The 21,064-nt window shown below is 46.9% G+C and overlaps 2 protein-coding genes across 5 annotated transcripts; both read left to right on the top strand.

Annotated features, from left to right (window-relative positions):
- Window positions 1–177: 177 nt before the first annotated feature.
- Window positions 178–7,009, top strand: NRAS (NRAS proto-oncogene, GTPase). Of its 3 annotated transcripts, none has more exons than XM_076358279.1 (5): window positions 178–342; window positions 912–1,090; window positions 1,555–1,714; window positions 2,545–2,668; window positions 3,332–7,009. In XM_076358279.1, the coding sequence occupies exons 1-4, from the start codon at window positions 232–234 to the stop codon at window positions 2,662–2,664; spliced, it is 570 nt and encodes a 189-aa protein (XP_076214394.1). In that variant the 5' UTR covers window positions 178–231; the 3' UTR covers window positions 2,665–2,668; window positions 3,332–7,009. The 3 variants fall into 3 exon arrangements, with proteins under 3 accessions (XP_076214394.1, XP_076214395.1, XP_076214396.1); XM_076358280.1 differs by lacking the exon at window positions 3,332–7,009 and adding an exon at window positions 2,973–3,324; XM_076358281.1 differs by lacking the exons at window positions 2,545–2,668; window positions 3,332–7,009 and adding an exon at window positions 1,808–2,536.
- Window positions 7,010–10,348: 3,339 nt separating this feature from the next.
- AMPD1 (adenosine monophosphate deaminase 1) lies at window positions 10,349–21,013 on the top strand. 2 transcript variants are annotated; one of them, XM_076358277.1, is made up of 16 exons: window positions 10,389–10,444; window positions 11,261–11,404; window positions 13,855–14,029; window positions 14,539–14,704; window positions 15,827–15,989; window positions 16,220–16,439; window positions 16,867–16,996; window positions 17,290–17,484; window positions 17,738–17,869; window positions 17,965–18,128; window positions 18,262–18,388; window positions 18,842–19,005; window positions 19,397–19,517; window positions 19,995–20,168; window positions 20,360–20,470; window positions 20,686–21,013. In XM_076358277.1, exons 3-16 carry the CDS (start codon window positions 13,869–13,871, stop codon window positions 20,839–20,841), a joined length of 2,184 nt encoding a protein of 727 aa, XP_076214392.1. In that variant the 5' UTR covers window positions 10,389–10,444; window positions 11,261–11,404; window positions 13,855–13,868; the 3' UTR covers window positions 20,842–21,013. The 2 variants fall into 2 exon arrangements, with proteins under 2 accessions (XP_076214393.1, XP_076214392.1); XM_076358278.1 differs by lacking the exon at window positions 11,261–11,404 and having other exon boundaries at window positions 10,349–10,444.
- The last annotated feature ends 51 nt before the right edge of the window (window positions 21,014–21,064 follow it).

Consider the following 21,064-nt stretch of genomic DNA (forward strand, 5'->3'; position numbering starts at 1 on the left):
GCCCGTGTCGTGCTTCCGGGGGGCGGCGCTTGCATTCCGCCGGCGTCACGTGCCCGGAAGCGGCGGAGGCGCAGCGAGGCCCTTCCGGCGGCGGGTGATGACGGCGTGCCGGGGCCGGAAGCCGGAAGGCGCTCGGAAGGGTGTTCCGCGTTCGCGGGAGCCGGGGCGGGGGCCGGGGCTGGCGGCGGCGGCGGGCTGCGCCGCGCTCCGCCCGAGGCCGCAGGGAGGGCGATGACCGAGTACAAGCTGGTGGTGGTGGGAGCCGGCGGCGTCGGCAAGAGCGCGCTGACCATCCAGCTCATCCAGAACCACTTCGTGGACGAGTACGACCCCACTATTGAGGTGAGCCGGTGCGGCCACGGCCGAGCCGGCGGCGGGAGGTGCGGTACGGCCGGCGGGGAGGACCCCGGGCGGGGAGCTTTGTGTCAGTCGAGGCGGGAGGCTGCTACTGACTTCATTGCTTAAAAAGCCAGTCCTGAGATCAGAGTGCGCAGAACGAGAAATTCTGGGAAAACTCTTTCAAAGATTCCTCGCGTGTTCCGCTCTTGCTTTCTGAAGCAGAGCGTAGGCCGCCAACAATGGCAACAAAAAAAGTCACCACCCATCTACGTAGATTGTAGATTCTAGTCATGATGTTGTGGTGCTGGTATTTATATTTTTTTCTGTCTACCGATTGAGGAATTTCTTACGAAGAAGAGGATTTTTCTTTTTTGTAAGAAAGGTCGAGGGGGCTTAGAGTAACATTTTAAATGCTGATAGTTTTAGATACTGGTATTTTTTCGGGGGGGGGGGGCTAGAAAAGCTCCTCTCATACTCTTTTATTTTTTTTTTTTTCCCTTAATAACGCCTGAGGCAGAAAGAAGTAGTACAACATTTTTCTCTAATATAAAGTTTGCTTGTGTATTTTGCAGGATTCATATAGAAAGCAGGTTGTTATTGATGGAGAGACGTGCTTGTTAGACATCCTGGACACTGCGGGACAGGAAGAGTATAGTGCCATGCGTGATCAGTACATGAGAACTGGGGAAGGATTCCTCTGTGTTTTTGCCATTAACAACAGTAAATCGTTTGCTGATATTAACCTTTACAGGTATGATTTGGGTCTTTACCACAGGGAGGGAAGACTGGAAAAGGCATCAGACCCATTTGCTATTAGACCCAGTGAAGACAAAATAATAGGCAAATATTGAATCTCCCACTTCCTTCAGGAAGTTTTTCAAGCTTATCTGCGTTCTGTGTCTATACGTTATTAGTCAGTTGAGAGTGGGACAATTATCTGGGTTGTTGCGTTAATCAAATGATATTTTGAACATACAGAACACGATCTCTAAGAAAATGGATAGGAAGTCAAACACACATCAGAGTGGAGTTATACATGGACTAGAAGACGGGGTGTATGAAGTTATTAGACATACTGCTGTAGGTTAGGACCCCTGAGGTCCTGTCTAGCTTTAATATATATTTTTGTATCATAAGGTTGTTTGAATACTGAACTAACCTAGCATTTATATTTAGAAAATAGTTCCCAACTTTTTTTTATTTCTCTTTTTAAAGAGAACAGATCAAGAGAGTGAAAGATTCAGATGATGTGCCAATGGTGCTAGTTGGGAATAAGTGTGATTTGCCCACAAGAACAGTAGACACAAAACAGGCTCAAGAATTAGCAAAAAGCTATGGAATCCCCTTCATAGAGACATCTGCTAAAACAAGACAGGTAAGATGCTTCCATTCTTGGTCTGACTTCTTCCTATATGCTAAATGCAGAGCAGTCTAACGTTTTACCATGTACTTTTTTTCTTATTTGCAGGAGTAAGCATTTTTTAATCCATTTGCAATTTTTAGCTTTTGATTTCCCCACTCACTCTTAGCTTGAAAGAGTTCTGTTTTTATCACTGGGCTAGGTCGGTACACAAATCACTTCAGACTTGTATTGATTTTCTTTCAAGTGGGTCATGTTTGTAAGAAGAAGAGAGCTTCATCCGCTCTTGCTGAGAAGTGGTCAGACTGTGCGGTTAGTCATCCCAGACCTGTTCGTTTTTCTTGGCTTCTTAATGAAGGCCAGTTATAAGATTACGTTTACAGAAAGAATTCCCCAGGCTGGACTGATAGACTTCTTCAGGGTTGCGTTGAATATGTGGCTCTGTCCAGTCAGCCTGTGTTCTACCTACATCGGTGTGGAATGAAGCAGAAAAGGTGCAATTATTAAGCAGGAGCCAGGAAATTCTAAGAATTCTAAAATGGAGGTGATTAGTCAAGAAGTAGCTTGATTCCTGCATGGGACCTCTCTACAGTTACAATTTGCCTTGTTTCTTTTAATGGCTGTTACCCCGGATGTTTGCCTCAGAGGAAGAGTTAAGAGTGTAAGTGGAGTGTTTTGGACGTAAGTGCTAGTTTCTTCCTCTTATGAACTATGGGGTAAGTTGGCTACTACTCTTCCTGTAGAAGTATGTCTTTCAAATATGTTAAGGGATCCTGTGATGGAAAGAACAGTGATCTCAAAAGCTTCGGGAAAGAAAATACTTTACCTGGATCATTTGCATTCAGGGTGTGGAAGATGCTTTTTACACACTGGTGAGAGAGATCCGGCAGTACCGGATGAAAAAGCTCAACAGCAACGAAGATGGGAATCAAGGCTGTATGGGATTGTCTTGCATTGTGATGTGATAAGGTGAGCTGTAATTTAAGTTTTTCATTGGCTGCTTGTCTGTATGTCTTTCAGTTGTTGAAAAGCATGGCTTAGAAATACTAGCCGATATAGGTGGGGTTTTTCCCTATTACACAAGCTATTCATACGCAGAGATTTAGATCCTACAATTAATTACTTCTCCAGATTTTTTATTCTTTTTTTCCCCTCTAAGTAGATAGCAAAGCTTAGGAAAAGGAAATTCTATTCACAGCAACCATTTTGACTGTAGCCTGCGGATTTCCACTGAACTGATAATTTTGTGATTTTTCTGTATCGTTCTTGTCAGTGTCTCCTTCCTTTGGGAAACCATTTTGACTATGTGGAGAATGTGTAATTTCTGTCTTGTACACAAGAAACACCTGAACTAGAAAGAGGAGTGTGCACAATTCTGCAGTCACCATTTGCTGATGATTGACTTCTGCGCAGCTTATCTTGAGCTGTGTTCCTCTGGAATATGCACTGTTTGAAGATTAACGAAATAAAGTAATGCGAGTAATTTATGAGTTCCCCAACTGAGTTACCTAAAAGATGTTGCTTATCACTGTAAAAACAGGTAGACCAGTTCAGGACTTGTACTACGCTGTTGCACTGCACATCCATCACAAAGTTGGACAGCAGCTAATTAGAGATGCCTTTCTGTTCCAGATGCCAAGAATACGTGGTTCAGATGTAGCTGCTGGACGAGTCTCGATGCTACTGTGTTGCGTCTCATGCTGATGCCCTGCAGTATTTTGGTGCCAGTGACCAGAATCTTGGTACCGGTTAATTAGCACAAAGTCCTTTTCTGTGCTCCATCTGAAGAGAATATCGATGGCGTCTACCTCCTTGCTCAGCTAATGGAGCAGTCGCATCTCTTGATGTACTGGGATTCTTTTCTGGGTTTGTTCAAGAAGAAAACCAGTCACAAGAAAAGTGAACTATAGAGACTAAATGCTGTGAAAAAGATGACACTTTACCTCTAGAGTAAAAGCTAGAAGTGATGTTTGTCCCCTTTCTATTGGATTCTGATTTGCAGTCTGTCAGAGGCGTGGCACTAATCATTGCTTGGCAGGTAATGACAGAAATGGTTTTGCCACAATGAATGCTCCTGTCACGTATCAGATTGGTATCTGCTCTCTGTGCACCCCTACAGCATATTTGCAACATCTCCTTTGTGCCAGGAGTACCACTTAACTGATCTTCATTTTCTGTAATAAAAAGGAGATGTCTTTCCTAACTTAAGTGCCTGTTTGCTAAGAAGATTTGAAGTTGTCCCCTGTTCCCTTGGGTTGAGGAAAACCCCAAGGACTGGAATTTCTTGGAAGCTCATTGTCTTAAGCAGGCAAGTCTTGTGTGGGTGATCTCTTTGCCTGACAGGATACTAAAACAGGAATTTGTAGGCTGGAAGATCCAGCAGGCACTTGTAAGACTCTTGAACTAGGGAGGGTGACATACTGCATCTGTTTTTTACTTTCTTTGTAGGTGGAACTGTCTTTATTCTATATTGTTTTTCTGCAGCATTCAGATCTCTTCCAAGTTGGACCAAATTAGTCAGCTGTTCAGTTTTAACATTAACTGCCAACATTTATGGGCAGCTTCTCAATAGTTAATCTAGTAACTGGAGGTTAGTTAGTTTGGACAGCTGTTATTCAGCTCTGTCTGTAACTTGCAAATTATGTTATTCTGAATTATTTTCTTACCAGCAGACTGTAAACATAGTCTTTTCAAAATGTCTCTCTGTAAAATGTAGTTGGAGAGTCTCCTTGTCAGGGAAGGAGTGTGGGATTTCAGGTTGACTGTATTTGGTGCAGTGGTTGTCACGGACTTAGTATGTCCAGACTGAGGGGAGAAGGCAATGAGCTATAACAGAAAACGGAGCTAGCTTCTGATTGCAGCATCCTTGCAAAATGAGGAAGGAAGTGGGTTCAGTGATGACTACGCAGAAGGTGTATGATATACTGATGGGAATTCTGGGCTTGTTCTAACAGCCTCAAAGTATGAGAGAATTACTGAATAAGCTGTGTGAGTTCTTCCTAGAACAAAATGTTGTCACCTCATATAATTGGGACGTACAAGTGTAGTCACTGTTGCAAAACCTACCGGTGTTCCTTGGAATACTGTGTCCTTCCCTAGTTCTTGTGCTGCTGTTACTGGATTCTGTTCTGTGTGGTCAGACAGTATATCCCACAGCAAAGCTGAATTCCCAGTTACTATGTGATGGAAGAGCAATGAGCCTTTAGCCAACAGAGGGAGCGTTCAGTCAGTCAGCCAAACCAGCGTGAGCAGAGAAATTGCAAGAGGCTTAATTTCAGTTTGTTGATGTCACATTCATACATCTTAATTTGGAGTTCTCGATTTCAAATGGAAATTAGAAATCAGTAAATACTGAGAGAAGAAATTGTTCCTTTTAGTATTGCTTCCTTCACTACTTACATTCTTAATTCTCTTTTTGGAATGAAGAGGATCAATCTGCATCACGTTTTCTTTATCCGCGATAATCCTTATAAGTACTTTTTGCAATTTATTTTACCCTTGACTGATGTGACACTGATAAGAATTAAAGATACAATATTTTTACATAAAACATTATTTTCCAGCAACATACATAGCGGTGGGCAGCATTATAGATAGCATTGGCTGTGACTCAAGTTGAGTTTGTTTGAAGATGATCTCATGCCTGCAAGTTAAATGTGACAGAATTACCATCACTGCAAGCTGTTATGTCTGTAATCAGCAAGCAGTGTTTTTCTTTTATGTGGTGCAAGAAGAGAAGTTATTTGTGAAAGCATTCTTTGAGCACTGTGGCAGGAGATGACTGTCCGCTTCTAAAAAGATGTGTGACACACTGTTGTCCACTTAATAAAATTACACGTGGAAAATGATAGCTTTTGGGATGCACACCTGGTCACATAGATTCAGCATTTTGGAAAAAGAGCAATGTGGAGTTCGCAATGTGTTTGAATGGTGAGGTCTTGTCATCTGGGTCCATGTATGTTTTTCGATTATTTGGGAAACTTAGGAGTTTCTTTCCTGGCAAGCAGGATTGCAGAGTTCAGAGCATGACTGCCTGCTGCCCGTGGCCATGGGAAACCTTTTGCAGCTGGCATTTGATGTTTGAAGGTTGTGTGGTCAAGTATGGAAAATTATTTCTTTTGGATGGAGGTTCATCATAATAATTCTCTACATTGCATGGCATGTTCTAGTTGTCATTAAAAATGTACTAGCTGTAACTCCAAAAGTTGTGAATTATCAGAATTGTATGGGAACTGGCAAATGCATTACTTTCTCTTCGATGTTCCCCTTCTCTTGGGCTATATAAAATCTTAAAAGGGAAGAAGACCTGGTAAGGATAGGTCAGTATGTATTTCACCTTTGGGACCTTAGAGGAGGAAGCATCAGCTTTTAGGATGCTGCAGAGCTGACCTACACAAGTGGTACTCCCATCTGCCTTATTTTAGGTTCAAATCTAGCGAGTGATACAAAATCAGGGTGTTGTACTAGTCATGAGTATGAAGTAAATGGTTGTACTTTGTTACCAGCTATCTATATAAGAGAACCCTGATTTTGGTGGCAACTGAGAGGAAGGACAAAACCCCAAGAACTTTTGGGAAAATTATTTAGAAGATAAGCACAGAAGTTTTTGCACAAGACAGGTCCCTGGAAAAGGTGGTTTTGTAGATTTAGTCCAAATGTTGTTATTTAGAATTAACAGCACAACACTGTGTTAGTGCCGAGCTAACTTTACTATCCTGACTGGGAAGAACAGGCATAAACAACTTTGAGGTAAAATATTATAAAAGGGTAAAGCCCTTGTTCAAAAATTACAAGTGCCAATAACTGAAATAAATTTTTCTGTTACTATGGACTGAACAGCTGTTTAACGAGATAGTATAACTCTGTGGCTTGTTACTGTTAGTGTCCCCACTCCATGGTCTTGTTCAAACAACAGTGCTCCAATTTTGTTCTTATTGTCATCAGTAGGACTTTGGATAATAACCATGATGCTTAAGCCATCATGATTTTTAGTACAGTTCAATGACTCAGAATTGGATTTCAAGCAACTTCAGGTTTAGGGGCGCAAGGAGAGTAGTGGAAGTTTGAATTACATTCTGATCCTATATGTGGTCCTCCTTTACTCCCCAAGCCTTGAGTGACTGTTTGTGTATAACCTCCAGGAAGGTAGGGAACTGTTGGGATCTGGACTTTTTATCCAAGGGCTAATTTGTTGTTACTTTGTATAATTATTTGCTTTCAATAATGCATCTCTTTGGTTTGAATTGAAGTAAATTATTTTGCTTCTTAAATAACTTTTTTAAAGAATAAACTTTGAATTCTTTGGTTGTTTCTTTTGTGGTAGTGATCTGGGGATCCACAACTGGCTTATAGAAACCTTGTAACAATGATATCTGCTTTCTCTACGGGATCTAGATTTATGCAAATTGTCACTTCTGTAATGTGGCATGAACAGCTGTATCATATATGTTCACTATAGCATGAATAAGCAGTGAGAGTGGCTTTGAGACATACCATAGGCTTGTTCCAGAGTCCAATTTTAATGCCTTCACCAATCTGTGCCGTGCCGTGCATCTTGTGTTAGTGTTGAATCTCTGTATTTGCAGTGCGGTCCCTCATAATATTTTTGCTGACTTTGCCCTTGGAAAGGATGCTTGCTAAGTCAAAAAAAGGGGGCGGGGAAATTTCTTTACTTGGTATTTCAAGAGTGAAATCGGCTATAAAGTTACTGCTGTGTCCAAATCATGCTCTCTGTTAGGCTTTTAAGTTGCTTAATTCAGTCTTCTAAAATACTTCCCTGTTGGCTTTCCTCCTTCAATAAGGCAAATTGTGTAGGGCCACACAGTAAGTGTGCGTTTAGTGTGTTTCTCCTAAGACATTGTGTCAGGCCTGTGGAACCCGGAGTCCAATCTGTTTTCTGTGCAAGGAACTTAAGAACAGACTCCTAGTAACAGGGGTGTAAAACTCCTTGCACTGTGTAGCTGCAGTAGTCACTGCCTGTTCCGAAAGGAGAGATTCCGAATATGAGTACAGATGGGTGCTTAAAAGCAAGGCTTTTTTTTTTCTTGGCTTATGAGGAAAACTTTCCTCCAATATGACTGTTATCTGTAACAATCTGTTACTAGAAACTAGTTCACACTTTAAGGACTTACTGACTTTTGTTGCATACTGGAACAGAGGCTGATTTAAACAGCTCTAGAGGAATCTGTGTAGGGAATGACTAAGAGCAATGTGGCAAGAGAAGAACTTGCTGAGGCTTTTCTTAGTGCAAGGTGCTGTTGGTCAAAGGCACAGCTCATCAAGGAGTGCCCTTGTGAAGTTTCCACATTACCCCCTCTCTGTTAATGCTTTTCTTCAGGAATTGAAACCATTTTCTAGCAAACTTGCCCCTAGGCTTCTGTTTGGACAGCTACCCTTGTGATGTAGCTGCTCTGGAACTAGAGGAATATCCTGCTAAATACCCTAAGCTGCCAAATTTCTGGCATGTTTGGCCTTTTTCCTTTACTGGACCTAGGTGGAATGAAGGCAGCTCAGAGATAAAAGTGTGGGGTTTTAGAGCCACTCTGAAGCCTCTGGGTGTGAATCACTCACTTTCCAGCTGAAAAAGAGTGGGAAGATGGCTTGTTTGTATTCAGTACTTCAGTTTAAAGAGGCTGTAGATCTAACTTTAGCACAGCATACCCAAGCTTTACTCATATTTCTATCATGAACCCAACTAAGTTGACCCTGTGATTTAAAAAGCTAGGAGATCAAGAGACGTCTTGAGGAGGATGACCTCTGCACCCTAAAGGTTATTTTTGGTTTCAGATGTGAATCCCAAGATCTCGATACATCCAGAAAGGTTAGGGGCAGATATAGTCCCTGTGGGAGAGCAGACAAGCCGGAGCCAGTTTTTGTTGACCTTAAATGAAATAGTTAAAGAATAATGTGGTGTGGGGACTCACAAACTGGGGAATGAGGAAGAACAAGAATAATTTAGAAACTGAAGACTGCTATCAGCATGAAGGAGGAGACCAGATATTAGAGATTAAGACTGTAACAGCATCCCAACTTTGCCCTGTTGGCTGCACCTCTGCATGTTGGTGGGGGAAATAAATTCATATTCTTGGGGAATATCTGGAAAGTGGGGCTAAAACTCCCTGAATTCAGGAGGATTTCTTAATTGTAAACCCAGCATGTTTTGAAGTTGTGCACATCGAATAGTGATCTTTCAGAGAGAGTTTCTGGATGCTCTGAAATTATCTAAGCTGGAGATGCTGCACCAGGTCTTGGCTCATCTGATTTCACTGACTGGTTGTGCCACAAGCTTCCCATGCACCTATGGACAAAATCTATGACTTGTTATTTCTAGCTCTGTATCTTATGCAAGTAACTCTTTCACTTATTCCAGCCTTCTTCTGGGACAAGGCCTTTTTATAGCTGTTCCTACAAAATGTCGCACAGGAAGCCCTGACATGCACGTATAATTCCAAACAATGTTGTCTTTTCCAGGGGTGCTAGTTTTTCTGTTCCCTTCAATGTTATGACCAAAGTCATCTTTTAAATCAGCAGCAAGACTGTGCTGACTATAGCCTGAATGCTTTGCTTGACTTGTCCTGATTTCTGCGCAGTTTTTCAACTCCATCAAGAAGTGAAGTATAAACAAACAGGGAAAGACTCTGTTTCAAATGAAAACTATTGTATCCTTCTGACCTGTTTAGGCTTACCGCTTCCCACCAGGAAGCTGAGTCAGAAGCTCAGAGTTACCCTGGCAACATGCAGGGCACTACAAATTCTGGCCATTTTCTTCAGACAGGAGCTGTTTTCCAACTTCATGTGAGAGATCTGAAGTAGGTTTGAGGGGACCCTAAAGGACGGGGTACAGCTCTCAATGCCTGTATGCTAGAAAGAATCTACTTAAAACAAGCTGAGTGGTACTTCCCAAACTGATACCCTGCTCTGCCAGATCCAAGCCACCGTGTGTAGCTTAAGGGAGGAATTTCTTGCCATACCTTGAATTATACTAAGTGCTGGTGTCTGTAAGATACGCCTTGGTTATGGCTCACCACATACAGAACTGAATATCATCTTACTATTATGATACACAGTTTTATAAAGGCAGTTCCTGAAAAGCTCAGGAACAAAATACAGCTCCTCGCACTTCCCTTCTGTTTGTTTGGTTCAGCTGGGAAGATGTGAGGACATCTGTGCAACTCCTATTGCTAAAATCCAGTCTTTCAAGTAGACCCCTCTCAGGAAAAATCTTCTCTGAATAGCACACTGGTTGGTGAGAGCACAGCATTTGTACCTATCCACAGCTCCTGTTTTGATGGAAACATCAGCCCTGTGCCTTAGGAATTTCCTTTAAACCATTGGTTCAGCACAGAAGACATCAGTTTTAGTCTCTCTTAAAAGACTGACTTCTACAGTCCACTTCAGAAAGGTGCAGCTATCCTGGGAAGTAGCAATCTGGCTAGACAAAAGGTGTGAAACTCTACTAAATGTAAAATGAAAGCCTAACTAAAAAAAAAAAAAAAAAAGTAAGTTAAATTTGAGCCCTGGTTTCACCTGTTTCAGTGCAAGTGCTTGTGGTTGCACTTTAAATAGTCTTACAGTTGACCTCCGTTCTCCTTTTGGAGTGGGAGAGTCTAATTACAGGGAAGGGAAAGCAGTAAAATTAGTGTTAGGCTGTTGTGCAGTCAGTCAGCTACTTGTGCTCTGTTACAGTAGGGTGTTACTTGAGGCTCTGCAGACTTGCTGCAAAGATGTCACGGGTGAGAATTCCAGGTAAGTCTGAAAGCAAGTAGTGAGACAAGGAGCCACAGGGCAGGCTTGTTATCCTGTAGCCTCTGAGATTTTGATGTGGTATCTTTGCAGTCCAGGGGAACTCGCTGGGGGCTTTGAGCATTTTTCTTCCTGCTTGGAGACGTTTTTGGATAGTGCAGCAAAGAAATTGTTTAAATCTTGCTCTGCTCGTACTGAAGAAAAATATTGTCCCTCCTGCAGTGTAACGTATCCTGTAAATGTATCCTGTAATGATACCATTAAATCGCTGTGGAAGGGGTCAAAGGGATTTCAGGAGTCCCTGGTCAACCTGGCTAAGCTCAGAAGATGTGGGATGCTGCAGTCCCGAGGGGCTGGGGAACACAAGCTGGGCAGCAGGAGTAGGGCCAGCCAGGCTTTGCAGAACAGTACAGAGAGACATGTGACTCAGTACAGAGCCCTGAAGAATATTGGCACCAAACAGTTCTGACGAGTATGTTTAGAATTGCAATGCTGTGTGGTGTGATAGACACTGTCCTAGTACGTGAAGCTAGTATTAAAGCCTGGCCATGCAATGTCAGTGGGAGTTTGTTGACTTTCATGAGTGTAATTTTCATCCACTAAAGAGATGAAAGGTCAAACTAGGCATTTCTGGGATGCTTAGTTTGCAAATGAATACGTGGAGTTTAAATGCCAGGAGAGTATGTTCTGCAGGCTGGACTTTGGGAAGTCAGCAACTGGTTGACTTGTGATGCCAGAGCTCCAGTCTGAATTTTCTGGGTCAGATGGAAAGGGCATGAGTTGCACCTCCAAAATTTTGATGCAACATTGTATGACCAGGAGTCAAGATCTGTGGAACTGCAGTGTCTGAGCTGTCTGATCCTGTTAGTGAATAACTGGAGATGTGACCATAGGCAGCAGGAGGATGCCTGCTTTGAAATGCATCTTTGAAATGACCATCCATCCTGATCTTCACAAAGGATGGTGAGTCATGGACAAAAAATAGCAAAGCAGCCCTGGTGCTCTGAGTCACTAAAATATTTGCTTTCTTGTTTCAGGCAGGAGAATGCTGTTCTGCCCTCTTAAGTTGTTCCTATGCTCTTCTGCATCCCTGTGTCTGGATGCAGGTGTAGGGAGAGACCTTCCAAGACAGCTCAGTCTTATTAGATGACTAGATGTCTGTTAGTTGCTTGTAGTGTTGACTGAGGTGATCTGGGTTTTAGAAAATGCTGTTCCCCTTGGACAGCTGCCGGGAAACCCAGAGACTCCTGTAAGGCAGAAGCTCTGCCAAAGAGCCTCAGGTTGGATGGCATCTGCAATGTGGTTCATTTATGCGCACACCACCGAGGCTGTATCGTGGAACAGTCAACACCAAACTTACATCTTTATATTGTACAAAGTGACAACTACTGTTCTTTCTTTTGTAAGTGGAAGGCTTTGGCTAAACTTGTAGTTTACTAATCCCTTTTTAATCACTGATGTGATGATTAGGCAAAAAGGCTTAGATTTTGAAGGGCTGATCACATCTGTTTTTTATTTTGTTTCTGTTTTATCTCAAACAGCAGAAGACAAAGGTGGGTATTGCTAGGCTTTTTATATGCTCTGCTGTGTTACTGCCTAGACATGATTTTTGGAAACAAAGAGCAGTTACATGATCATGGTGATCTTTCAGCAGTTCGAAAAGATGCTATTTCTCAGCGGTGCCAGCTGTGCGCCTCACTGTTTCATGGAATGGTTCCAGCTTTTTGGTCCTTTGATAGATGAAGCTGCTATTTGTTGAATATTGTCCTAGCACCCCTGAGCTCCTGCTTAGGATATAAACTTTTTTTAGGGGAGTTCTTTCCTGTGTGGCAGGAAGTGAAACATTTTGCAATTTCCCTTGCACCTATTTACACCTTTGTTGTTTTTTTGGGTTTGTTTTTTTTTCCCCCCCTTTTTTTTTTTAACAGAGATCCAGCCTAAAGTAACTTCTTTTGAATGCATCCTGCTCCTAGTGGATTTGGTCCATGAGGGGACAGATCCAATGCTCCTTTCTCCTTTATTCAGGTTGAAGTCCACTGTATGGTGTCCCTGCCCTCCTCTTCCTGCTTTGTGTTTGCTGGGACCTTATGTGTCAGCAGAAAATATTTCTTGCTGAGACACCTGTCATCCCAGAGTCCCTAACAGTGGGCAATCATGGGATAGTGCAAAAAACTGCATTTTGTCTTCTAAGAAACATGTTGGGGCCCATTGACGATACAACAGCTTTACAACAGCAAGCAACTTTTGTTACTGAAATACTGTTTTTGTGACATTGCACTGCTGAAAAATGGACCTAGTGCCAGAATTTTCCCATGTGTTTGTAGCTCAGCACAAGCCCTTTTGCCTTACCATATAACAGCAGGGAAAGGAAGCCCCTGTGTTGTGCCCCCCCCACTAACCCACAGCTGGGACCTTGGAACTGCAAATTCAGGGCTACAGGGATACACTGTTTTGATCCCCCCAACACCCTGTGGGAAGAAAAATGGCTAGGTTCATGACTGAAAATCTCTTGCAGGTTTGACACGCTTCTGCCATGCATGTCAGTCCTTTCTGCTTTGGTCATCATCCACTGACCGTGTCCTGTCTGACATGTCAATGGTGTGGTCCGTCTTTCAGCATCGATCCTCACTACATTTCATGCTGAGCTGCCAACTGTTGGCAAAATCTGCTCAATTAGTGTCCATATGCTGCTATGCAAATGTGCACTTCCAGGAGATGTTGCCAGAAGAGCCCTTGTGTTCTTATTTTATGGTATTTTGTTGGCAGTGGAAGGGCTTTTAACCTTCTTTCTCCTACTTCATAAAGCTCCAGCCAACCTGGTGTCAATGGCAACTTTTGTAGGGCCATATTAGCTGGCACCTTTGCCGCATGCTGCACATGATGGGCTGAGAGGGGTCTAGTCCACACAATGGTTCCCTAGCTAGGAGCTCTTCAGCTGCACTGTGATGATGAGAACTAAGTGCTTGGGCTGCCAGCTCTGTCCATCTATACCTCTGTCTTCGTCCTGACTGGATGCCTTGTGGAGCAAGTGGGTCTCGGGCTTCCTAGAGCTGTAAGGGCTCTGCCAGTCTTCCCCTCTTCCCCCCAGTGCATGCTCGCATAAGTGCCCTTCCCAAGGACTTGCTTCTTTCTGGGCCTTTTTGCGCTACTCTTGGACTGTGGGTTGTATTTAGCTTTTCTGATGTGCTGGCAGTGTCTAGGTATGTCTCCAGCCCACTATGGTGTGGCCCAGGCTCTGTAAGCTTGTTGCAAGTTTTGGAGGTTGCTCAGAGTCTTCCAGGCAGCGTGGCGGTGCAAGTGTCAAAAGGAAATGACAGCTGAGCATTAAGCTGACTGCAAGGGTCACCTGCCTGTTAGGGTGGCTGGGAACCAGATGCCTGTGTGACCCTGCACTCTGCTCCTTCTCCTTGCAGAGCTGGATGAGGCAATGCGCTCCTTTGCAGAGAAGGTCTTTGCCTCTGAGGTGAAAGATGAGGAGATCAGGCAAGAGATCTCTCCTTTTGATGTGGAAGAGATCTGCCCCATCTCACGCCAGGAAATGAGAGTGTACATGATGCTTCAGGAGAGCTCTGCCACAGCAGAAAAGCGGTGAGCAACGACCAGGGCAGTTGGGGAAAGGAGAGGAGCATTGTCTGCACATCTCCAGCCAGAGCTGGAAAAAAGCAGGGGGAACATAAATCAAGGCCTGTGAAAACAGCTCACCACACCCATGGGATGAATCCTTGGTGATCCCAGGGCATCTGTCAGGTACTTCAGGGTTTCCTCTCCAACTGTTCCCACTGTTGGACAGAAAGACACCCTTGGCCTGTTCCCTGGGTGTCAGCACGGCAATGGCCATAGAGCTGTTGGAGAGGGAGACTTGGAGACCTTTGTCTGGAAAGGTGAGACTCGCAAAGACCATGCTTGAATGTCTGTGGCTACTTTGTGTGCTGTGGCCTCTACTCTTGGCGGTGTCTGTTTAAGGTGCTCAGAAAGCACCAGTGAGATGATTCATGTTGTGCACAGTTGGAACATGGCTGTAGTAAGTGCCCCTGACCCTGCACCTGCACGTGGCCATGGAGTTGGGGCTTTTTGCCTGAGGCTTTCCTCCCTGGCAGGAAGAAGCGCCTGCTCCGCCAGAAGACAATTGAATTGGCAGTCCCTGTGGCTCAGAAGTCTATAACCAGTCTGTCCGCTATTGATGAGGTCATCTCTACCTCCCCTCTGTACCAGACTGTGCCTGACTTCCAGCGGGTACAGATCACTGGGGATTATGCCTCTGGGGTAGGTACTTGCATGGCTATACCCTTCCCCATGCTGACTACCACATCATCTAGTCCCTGCCTGTCCCTCAGTAGTGCCCAGTGTCACAGGAGTCTGTACGAGGTGCAGTGGGGATAATCTGTGTCTTCCATCTCAGTCTGTGTCTCATGAGCATCTGATGGTGCCCTGCTGCATCCCTGGAGGATCTGGAACTGAATTCCTTAGCAGGAGTCTGTGGCGTGCTGCATGCTTCCCATGGGATTCTCCAGACAGGGCAGAGGGGAGTGCATGGCAGGGTAGGCTATGCTCATTCTGTCGCAGCCTGCTCCTGCTTGCACGCAGCTATATCTGTCTGAGATCTGTGCATGTCACAGAATCCCAGAATGGTTGGGGTTGGCAGGGACCTCTGGAGGTCATCTGGTCCAACCCCCCTGCTCAAGCAGGGTCACCTAGAGCCAGTTGACCAGGACTGCTATCACATCCTATGCTAACTCCTCCTTCTCCTCCTCCACAGCCTCCTATTACATTTGTGCTGCTTCTGAGATACTGCTGGCAGGTTGCTCCCTCCTGGGCTGGAGCGGGTTGCTCGGCTTGGAGTTGCGTAGCAGAGGAGCAATCAGGGGAAGCTGAAAGTCCTTCGGTGCACAGCACATTCCTTCTGCCATGACTGCAGCTAGCTGCAAGTGCTGCATGGTATTCTCCCGTGCTGCTCCAGTCTGACCTCTCTTGACTGCCCAAAACACTTGTCTGTGCAGTAAATCAAAAATTCTTGACACATTAGGTCCACGTACGTTGTTGGTCCTGCTTTAGTTTCAGCCTGGGCTCCAGAAATAGCTTTTAGTGTTTTGCCCAGGCCTGGCTTCCATTTCAGTGTCAACTACAATTTGCAGTGAGGAATGTCAGAGGGGATGACAGCTGGAATTCATTGGTTCTGGCGTGAGGAACTTCCCTTTGCCATGTCTAGGACTTTGCCTATCATCCCTTCTTTGCCTTGCTCAGGCAGAGCAGTGGGAGGGAGGGGATGATAAGGTATGTATCTTGCTGTGAACAAAATTGTCCTCTTTACATCTTGGTGCACCAGGGTATCTCTCAAGCAGCTAGGTTCCAGTTGTGTGGTTGCATTCAGCAACAGCCCTCTTGCAGGTGACAGTTGAAGATTTTGAAGTTGTCTGCAAAGGCCTGTACCGTGCCCTGTGCATCCGGGAGAAATACATGCAGCAGTCTGTGCAGAGGTTCCCCAGGACCCCATCTCAGTACCTGCGTGCTATCGAAGGCGAGGTCTGGAGGGCGAGTGACACTGACCCAGGTACATCTAGGCACCTGGAGGGTTTTCCTCTCTGGCTTCAGGTATGGGGTGGGCAGGGGTCAGAAAAGGGTTGCAGAAGTGCTCCATAAGGGAGTTGCTTGCCCAGGCCTCCTCTTCAGTGTCACAGTGGCAGGGCTGTCCCTGCCCTCTGCCTGGGGTAGAGGAGCATGGCAGGCTTGTGGGGTTTTGGCTGGCAGCCTGTGCCTCATGGTATTCTCCTTTTGGTCCAGTGTTCACCCCACCAGTGAAGGATGGACAGGATCCCTTTGAAACCGAGAATGTTGCCGAGGACCTGGGATACCATGTCCAGATGAAAGATGGGGTAGTTTACATCTATGGAGACAAGGCAGCAGTTGGCAGAAACGAGCCAAAGGACCTGCCCTACCCCAGCCTCGAGCGCTTCGTTGATGACATGAATTTCCTCTTGGCCGTGATTGCACAGGGGCCTGTGTAAGTGCACAACCCAGCACTGCTGGGTGCAGCTGAACAGGTCCTGCCTCAGCAGGCAGAGGGAGGTCGGGGCAGAGCCAGGGTTGCCCTTTCCTCTTCCTGGGAGGAGGGAGGAACCTGCTGATGACATACCTGCAGCCTGCTGGCTACCAAAGTGTCCTTGGCCCTTGTCAGCCGTCTTGGTTGGGGTCTTAAGCAAAGTCAGCATTCAGGGATTGGAGACATGCCCTGCAGGTATGCTCACACCTGGCCAGGCCTTCCTTCGAAGCTCTGTAGTAGAGCCAGGAGAAGCACCTTAGGGAAGCAGGCCAGGCCAGCATGAGCTCCTCCACCTCAGGCGAAAGCTGCATCACTGTGTTTGATGGGCCATGCCCCTGTGTTGAGGCATAAGGAGCCCAGTCACTGTTCTGCCCTTTGCTTTCACTAGTAAGACCTACACTCATCGGCGCCTGAAGTTCCTCTCGTCCAAGTTCCAAGTACATGAAATGCTAAATGAGATGGAGGAGATGAAAGAGCTGAAGAACAACCCCCACCGGGACTTCTACAACTGCCGGAAGGTAAACGGCAAAGCTTACAGCCCTAGTGACTCTGAAGACGAGCTGTCTTGGTGCCTTCCCCTCCCTGAGAACTGGAGGTTCTTGACACACAGTCAAGGTCTGTGGCACCTACGCTGTTCCTGCTAATGGGATGGTGCTGACTAGGCTGCTCTTGGCCTAGGCCATGTTCATCTACTGGGCTGAGCCGTGCTCCCCACACAACTTGGGCTCACCTAAGGAGTTCGTTAGCCTCCCTGTGATGGTACCCAAGCATCCCAACTTGAAGCTAGATAGCTGTCCCTCTGGTTTCTCAGGTGGACACACACATCCATGCTGCAGCCTGCATGAACCAGAAGCATCTTCTGCATTTCATCAAGAAATCATACTGTGTGGATGCTGACCGTGTAGTTTATGATGCCAAGGGCAAACAGCTCACCCTGAAACAGCTTTTCCAGCAGCTCAGTCTGCACCCCTATGACCTGACAGTGGATTCCCTGGATGTCCATGCTGTAAGTGGTTGGGCATTTACTGTAAGACCGCTCTTGGGTCACTCTCATCCACCCCTGAAGGCATGGCTTTTCCCCTCCCTGTGTACCCATGACATGTTGTGCATGTTAGTGTTTGTGGCAGGATGCAGCAGCTCCTGGCTTTCCTATTTTGGGTTGTTTGTATCACTCCCTGCTCAGCTGGTATGCTTGGACCGTGTGTGTGTCTGTGTCTGTATGTGTGTGTAGTATTTGCCCCTGATCCTCCCTACTCCAGGGGCAGCAGACATTTCAGCGCTTTGACAAGTTCAATGACAAGTACAACCCCGTGGGTGCCAGCGAGCTGCGTGACCTCTATCTGAAGACAGAGAACGCTATCAATGGCGAGTACTTTGCTACCATCATCAAGGTGAGAATACAGGGGAGGTGAGAGCAGTTAAGCTGTGGTGCTGCTGTGCTCAGGGGCTGGAGGGTCCCCATGCAACTGTCTGTTCTGGTTTGCAGGAGGTTGGCTCTGATCTGGAGGATGCCAAGTACCAGTATGCGGAGCCCCGCCTCTCAATCTATGGGCGATCAGCTGAGGAGTGGCCCAAGCTAGCCAGCTGGTTCAACAAACATCGGGTCTATTCCCCCAACATGAAGTGGATGATCCAAGTACCCAGGATTTAGTATGTGCTGTGGGTCTGAGAGCGCACTGTGCCTTACAGTGCACTATATCTCATTTTTTATCCTGAAGGGATTATGGGGACAGTGGGCCATGTTGTTCCTCTGCTAGCGGCTAATCCCTATCTCTGTCCACAGTGATGTGTTCAGGTCTAAGAATTTCCTCCCACACTTTGGGAAGATGCTGGAAAATATCTTTGTTCCTGTGTTTGAGGCAACTGTCAATCCTCAAGCCCACAAAGAGCTGAGTGTCTTTCTACGCCACGTGAGTGTCACCTGATGATGTTGTCAGGGTGTGGTGAGCATTCACATTTCTGTTTGTGCACAAGAAATGGGGTATTGGCTCTGACATGGAAAATGCCATCAGTGGGCTTGTGGCCCTACTGCCACATTCTGGGAAAGGGGGTGTGTGTCCAGAAGTGCTGGGAGGGGTCAGACTCCTTGAGCTGGCTGCTGTGGGGCTGTGAGAAATGCTGCCCACTCACCTCCTGGAGAAGTGGTTTGGTGTGAGCTTTATTTCTAGCCCTTGATAGAGCTTGGAGGTTTGTGAGGAGCAAGGTCTGCAATCTTGCCCCTGAATCTGCTCTTGGGTGGGACAGGGGTACAGGCTACAGCTGGGCTATGGCAAGCTGCAGTGGGGCAGGGTAAGCCAGCCTACCTGGGCATGATGAGGTGGGGAGCTTTGAGATGCAGATTTTTTTGTTACCTTGCCAAGCAGATCACTGGCTTCGACAGCGTGGATGATGAATCCAAGCATAGTGGACACATGTTCAGCACTAAAAGCCCAAAGCCAGAGCAGTGGACTTCTAAGAAGAACCCATCCTATACCTACTATATATACTATATGTATGCCAACATCCTGGTGCTTAACAACCTGCGCAGGTGAGGCCCATGATCTGCTAAGGGACTTGCGATGGGCTGGCAGAAGGGGGGCTGCCTCATGAGTTGTCTCAGCTGTTTGATTGTTGGTGTGGAAGAAGTGGAGCCCTTCCTTGCTCTGCCACCAATGTAGTTTGGCGCTTCATGTCCCAGAGCAATCCAAACACTCCTTGGCAGGAAGTGTGATGGACTGGGGTGAAAACTGGGATTGCAGAGATGCATCTATTGCGTGCACAGAGGAGAAAAGGGAACAAGTAATGTGCTCCTAGGTCAAGCTGGATTCTTGGGGACCCACTGGCAGGGGCAGAGCTGGACCTGAAGTCAGGGAATCTTGCATCACATGCCACGTAACCCTGCTGCTTGCCTGCTCTGAGTCCTTCTTCTATGTGCCTAGGCAGCGTGGTATGAACACGTTCCTCTTCCGTCCACACTGTGGAGAAGCCGGGGCCGTCACACATCTGCTTGCAGCCTTCATGACAGCAGATAATATCTCCCATGGTCTCAACCTCAAGAAAGTAAGTGGAGTAGTCTGCCACAGAGCAGCCCAGGCATGGCAGAGGAGGAGAATGTGTTCACAGCTGGCCTCCACTGTAGCTGACAGTTAATTGTGCCTCTGCTTTAGACTGACACAGACAGCCTGGCTTCAAGCAGATGTTACATGATTCTCTGGGTTTCTCCAGGCATGTTTGGGGATGTAGCTGAGAAACTTACTCAGACTTCAGGGGTTCAGCCTCACAGACCCATAATTGGATACATCTGTTATCATTGGAGCCAGCTGAGTTCTGAAATCAGACAGGTTTGAACACTCTTGGCCTCTCATGCTCCATGTGGGCCCTGGAGGATTGCTAGCTTGCCTATCTCTTTTCTTGCACACGAACTCTGTGCACCAGGTTTCCTGGCTGGGGCACTGGGCTGATCTGAGGAGTGACCCCGAAGAGGTGGAGGGTGCAGCAACTTTATCCCTAACCTGGCAACTCTGCTCATCTTTGCAGAGCCCGGTGTTGCAGTATCTGTACTTCCTTGCCCAAATTCCCATTGCTATGTCCCCACTCAGCAACAACAGCCTCTTCCTGGAGTATGCGAAGAATCCATTGCCTGACTTCCACCACAAGGGCCTCATGGTGTCCCTTTCTACTGATGATCCCATGCAGTTTCATTACACCAAGGTACAGTGTGAGCTGATCACCTCCTACTGTCTGAGCACTGGGGCTGGGACTGTGTGGGCCTCATTTTTCAGGGAAGCCAGCAGCATTTGCAGAGGGTCCAGCATGCTGGGCCATCTCTGGGACAGCCCTTGCAGCAGCATGGGCTGTGCCGGCAGAAGCTGCTAGCCTCTAAACACAGCCTGTGGATCCAGGAGCCCCTGATGGAGGAGTATGCCATTGCTGCCCAGGTCTTCAAGCTCAGCACCTGTGACATGTGTGAAATTGCCAGAAACAGTGTCCTGCAGTGTGGCCTGTCCCATGAGGTAGGTGCCCTTCTGGGGAGGGCGGGCTTGGCCCTGCCTGCAGTGGTCCCTCCCTGCCTGCCTGAGAAAGGGGACCAGGACAGCAGCTCTGTCTGCGTGCTCAGGGCAGGGCTTCTCTGCAAGGGCTTGAGGGAGCCTGGCAGCAGCCAGCGTTTCCCTCGGGTGCTGCCAGCAGGGGCCTCTGAGGTCTGTACCGCTGTCCTTGTCTCTGTCAGGAGAAAGCCGAGTTCCTGGGTGAAAACTACCAGGAAGAGGGGCCCCAAGGCAACGATATCCAGAAGACAAACGTGGCTCAGATCCGCATGGCTTACCGCTATGAGACCTGGTGCTACGAGCTGAACCTCGTTGCCGAGGGCCTGAAAACCGACTAGGAGTGTGGATGGACTTCTGGACCTCGGGGCCTGCGGCCGCGGCTGGAGGCAGCGCTCGGGCCCAGCGGGAGCCGGGCCGGGCCTGCCTGGGGGGGTGTGCTCGGACCCTGTGGGCAGCGGGGGCGCGGGCTCGGGCCGCGGCGGGCGCGCAGTAAAACCCCGTTTGTGAGCAGCTTCGTGCGCCCTGCGGCGGCGGCGGCGGGGCGGGGCTCGGCTCCCGCCT

The sequence above is a fragment of the Aptenodytes patagonicus genome, chromosome 22 (assembly GCF_965638725.1).
Source record: "Aptenodytes patagonicus chromosome 22, bAptPat1.pri.cur, whole genome shotgun sequence".
Lineage (NCBI taxonomy): Eukaryota > Metazoa > Chordata > Aves > Sphenisciformes > Spheniscidae > Aptenodytes > Aptenodytes patagonicus.

Coding starts and splice junctions, on each gene's coding strand:
- NRAS (XM_076358279.1), top strand. CDS start 232: ATGACCGAGTACAAGCTGGTGGTGGTGGGAGCCGGCGGCGTCGGCAAG. Junction 343..911: donor AGTACGACCCCACTATTGAG/GTGAGCCGGTGC, acceptor TGTATTTTGCAG/GATTCATATAGAAAGCAGGT. Junction 1,091..1,554: donor GCTGATATTAACCTTTACAG/GTATGATTTGGG, acceptor CTCTTTTTAAAG/AGAACAGATCAAGAGAGTGA.
- AMPD1 (XM_076358278.1), top strand. CDS start 10,423: ATGTCACGGGTGAGAATTCCAG. Junction 16,440..16,866: donor GTGATTGCACAGGGGCCTGT/GTAAGTGCACAA, acceptor TGCTTTCACTAG/TAAGACCTACACTCATCGGC. Junction 17,485..17,737: donor ATTCCCTGGATGTCCATGCT/GTAAGTGGTTGG, acceptor TCCCTACTCCAG/GGGCAGCAGACATTTCAGCG.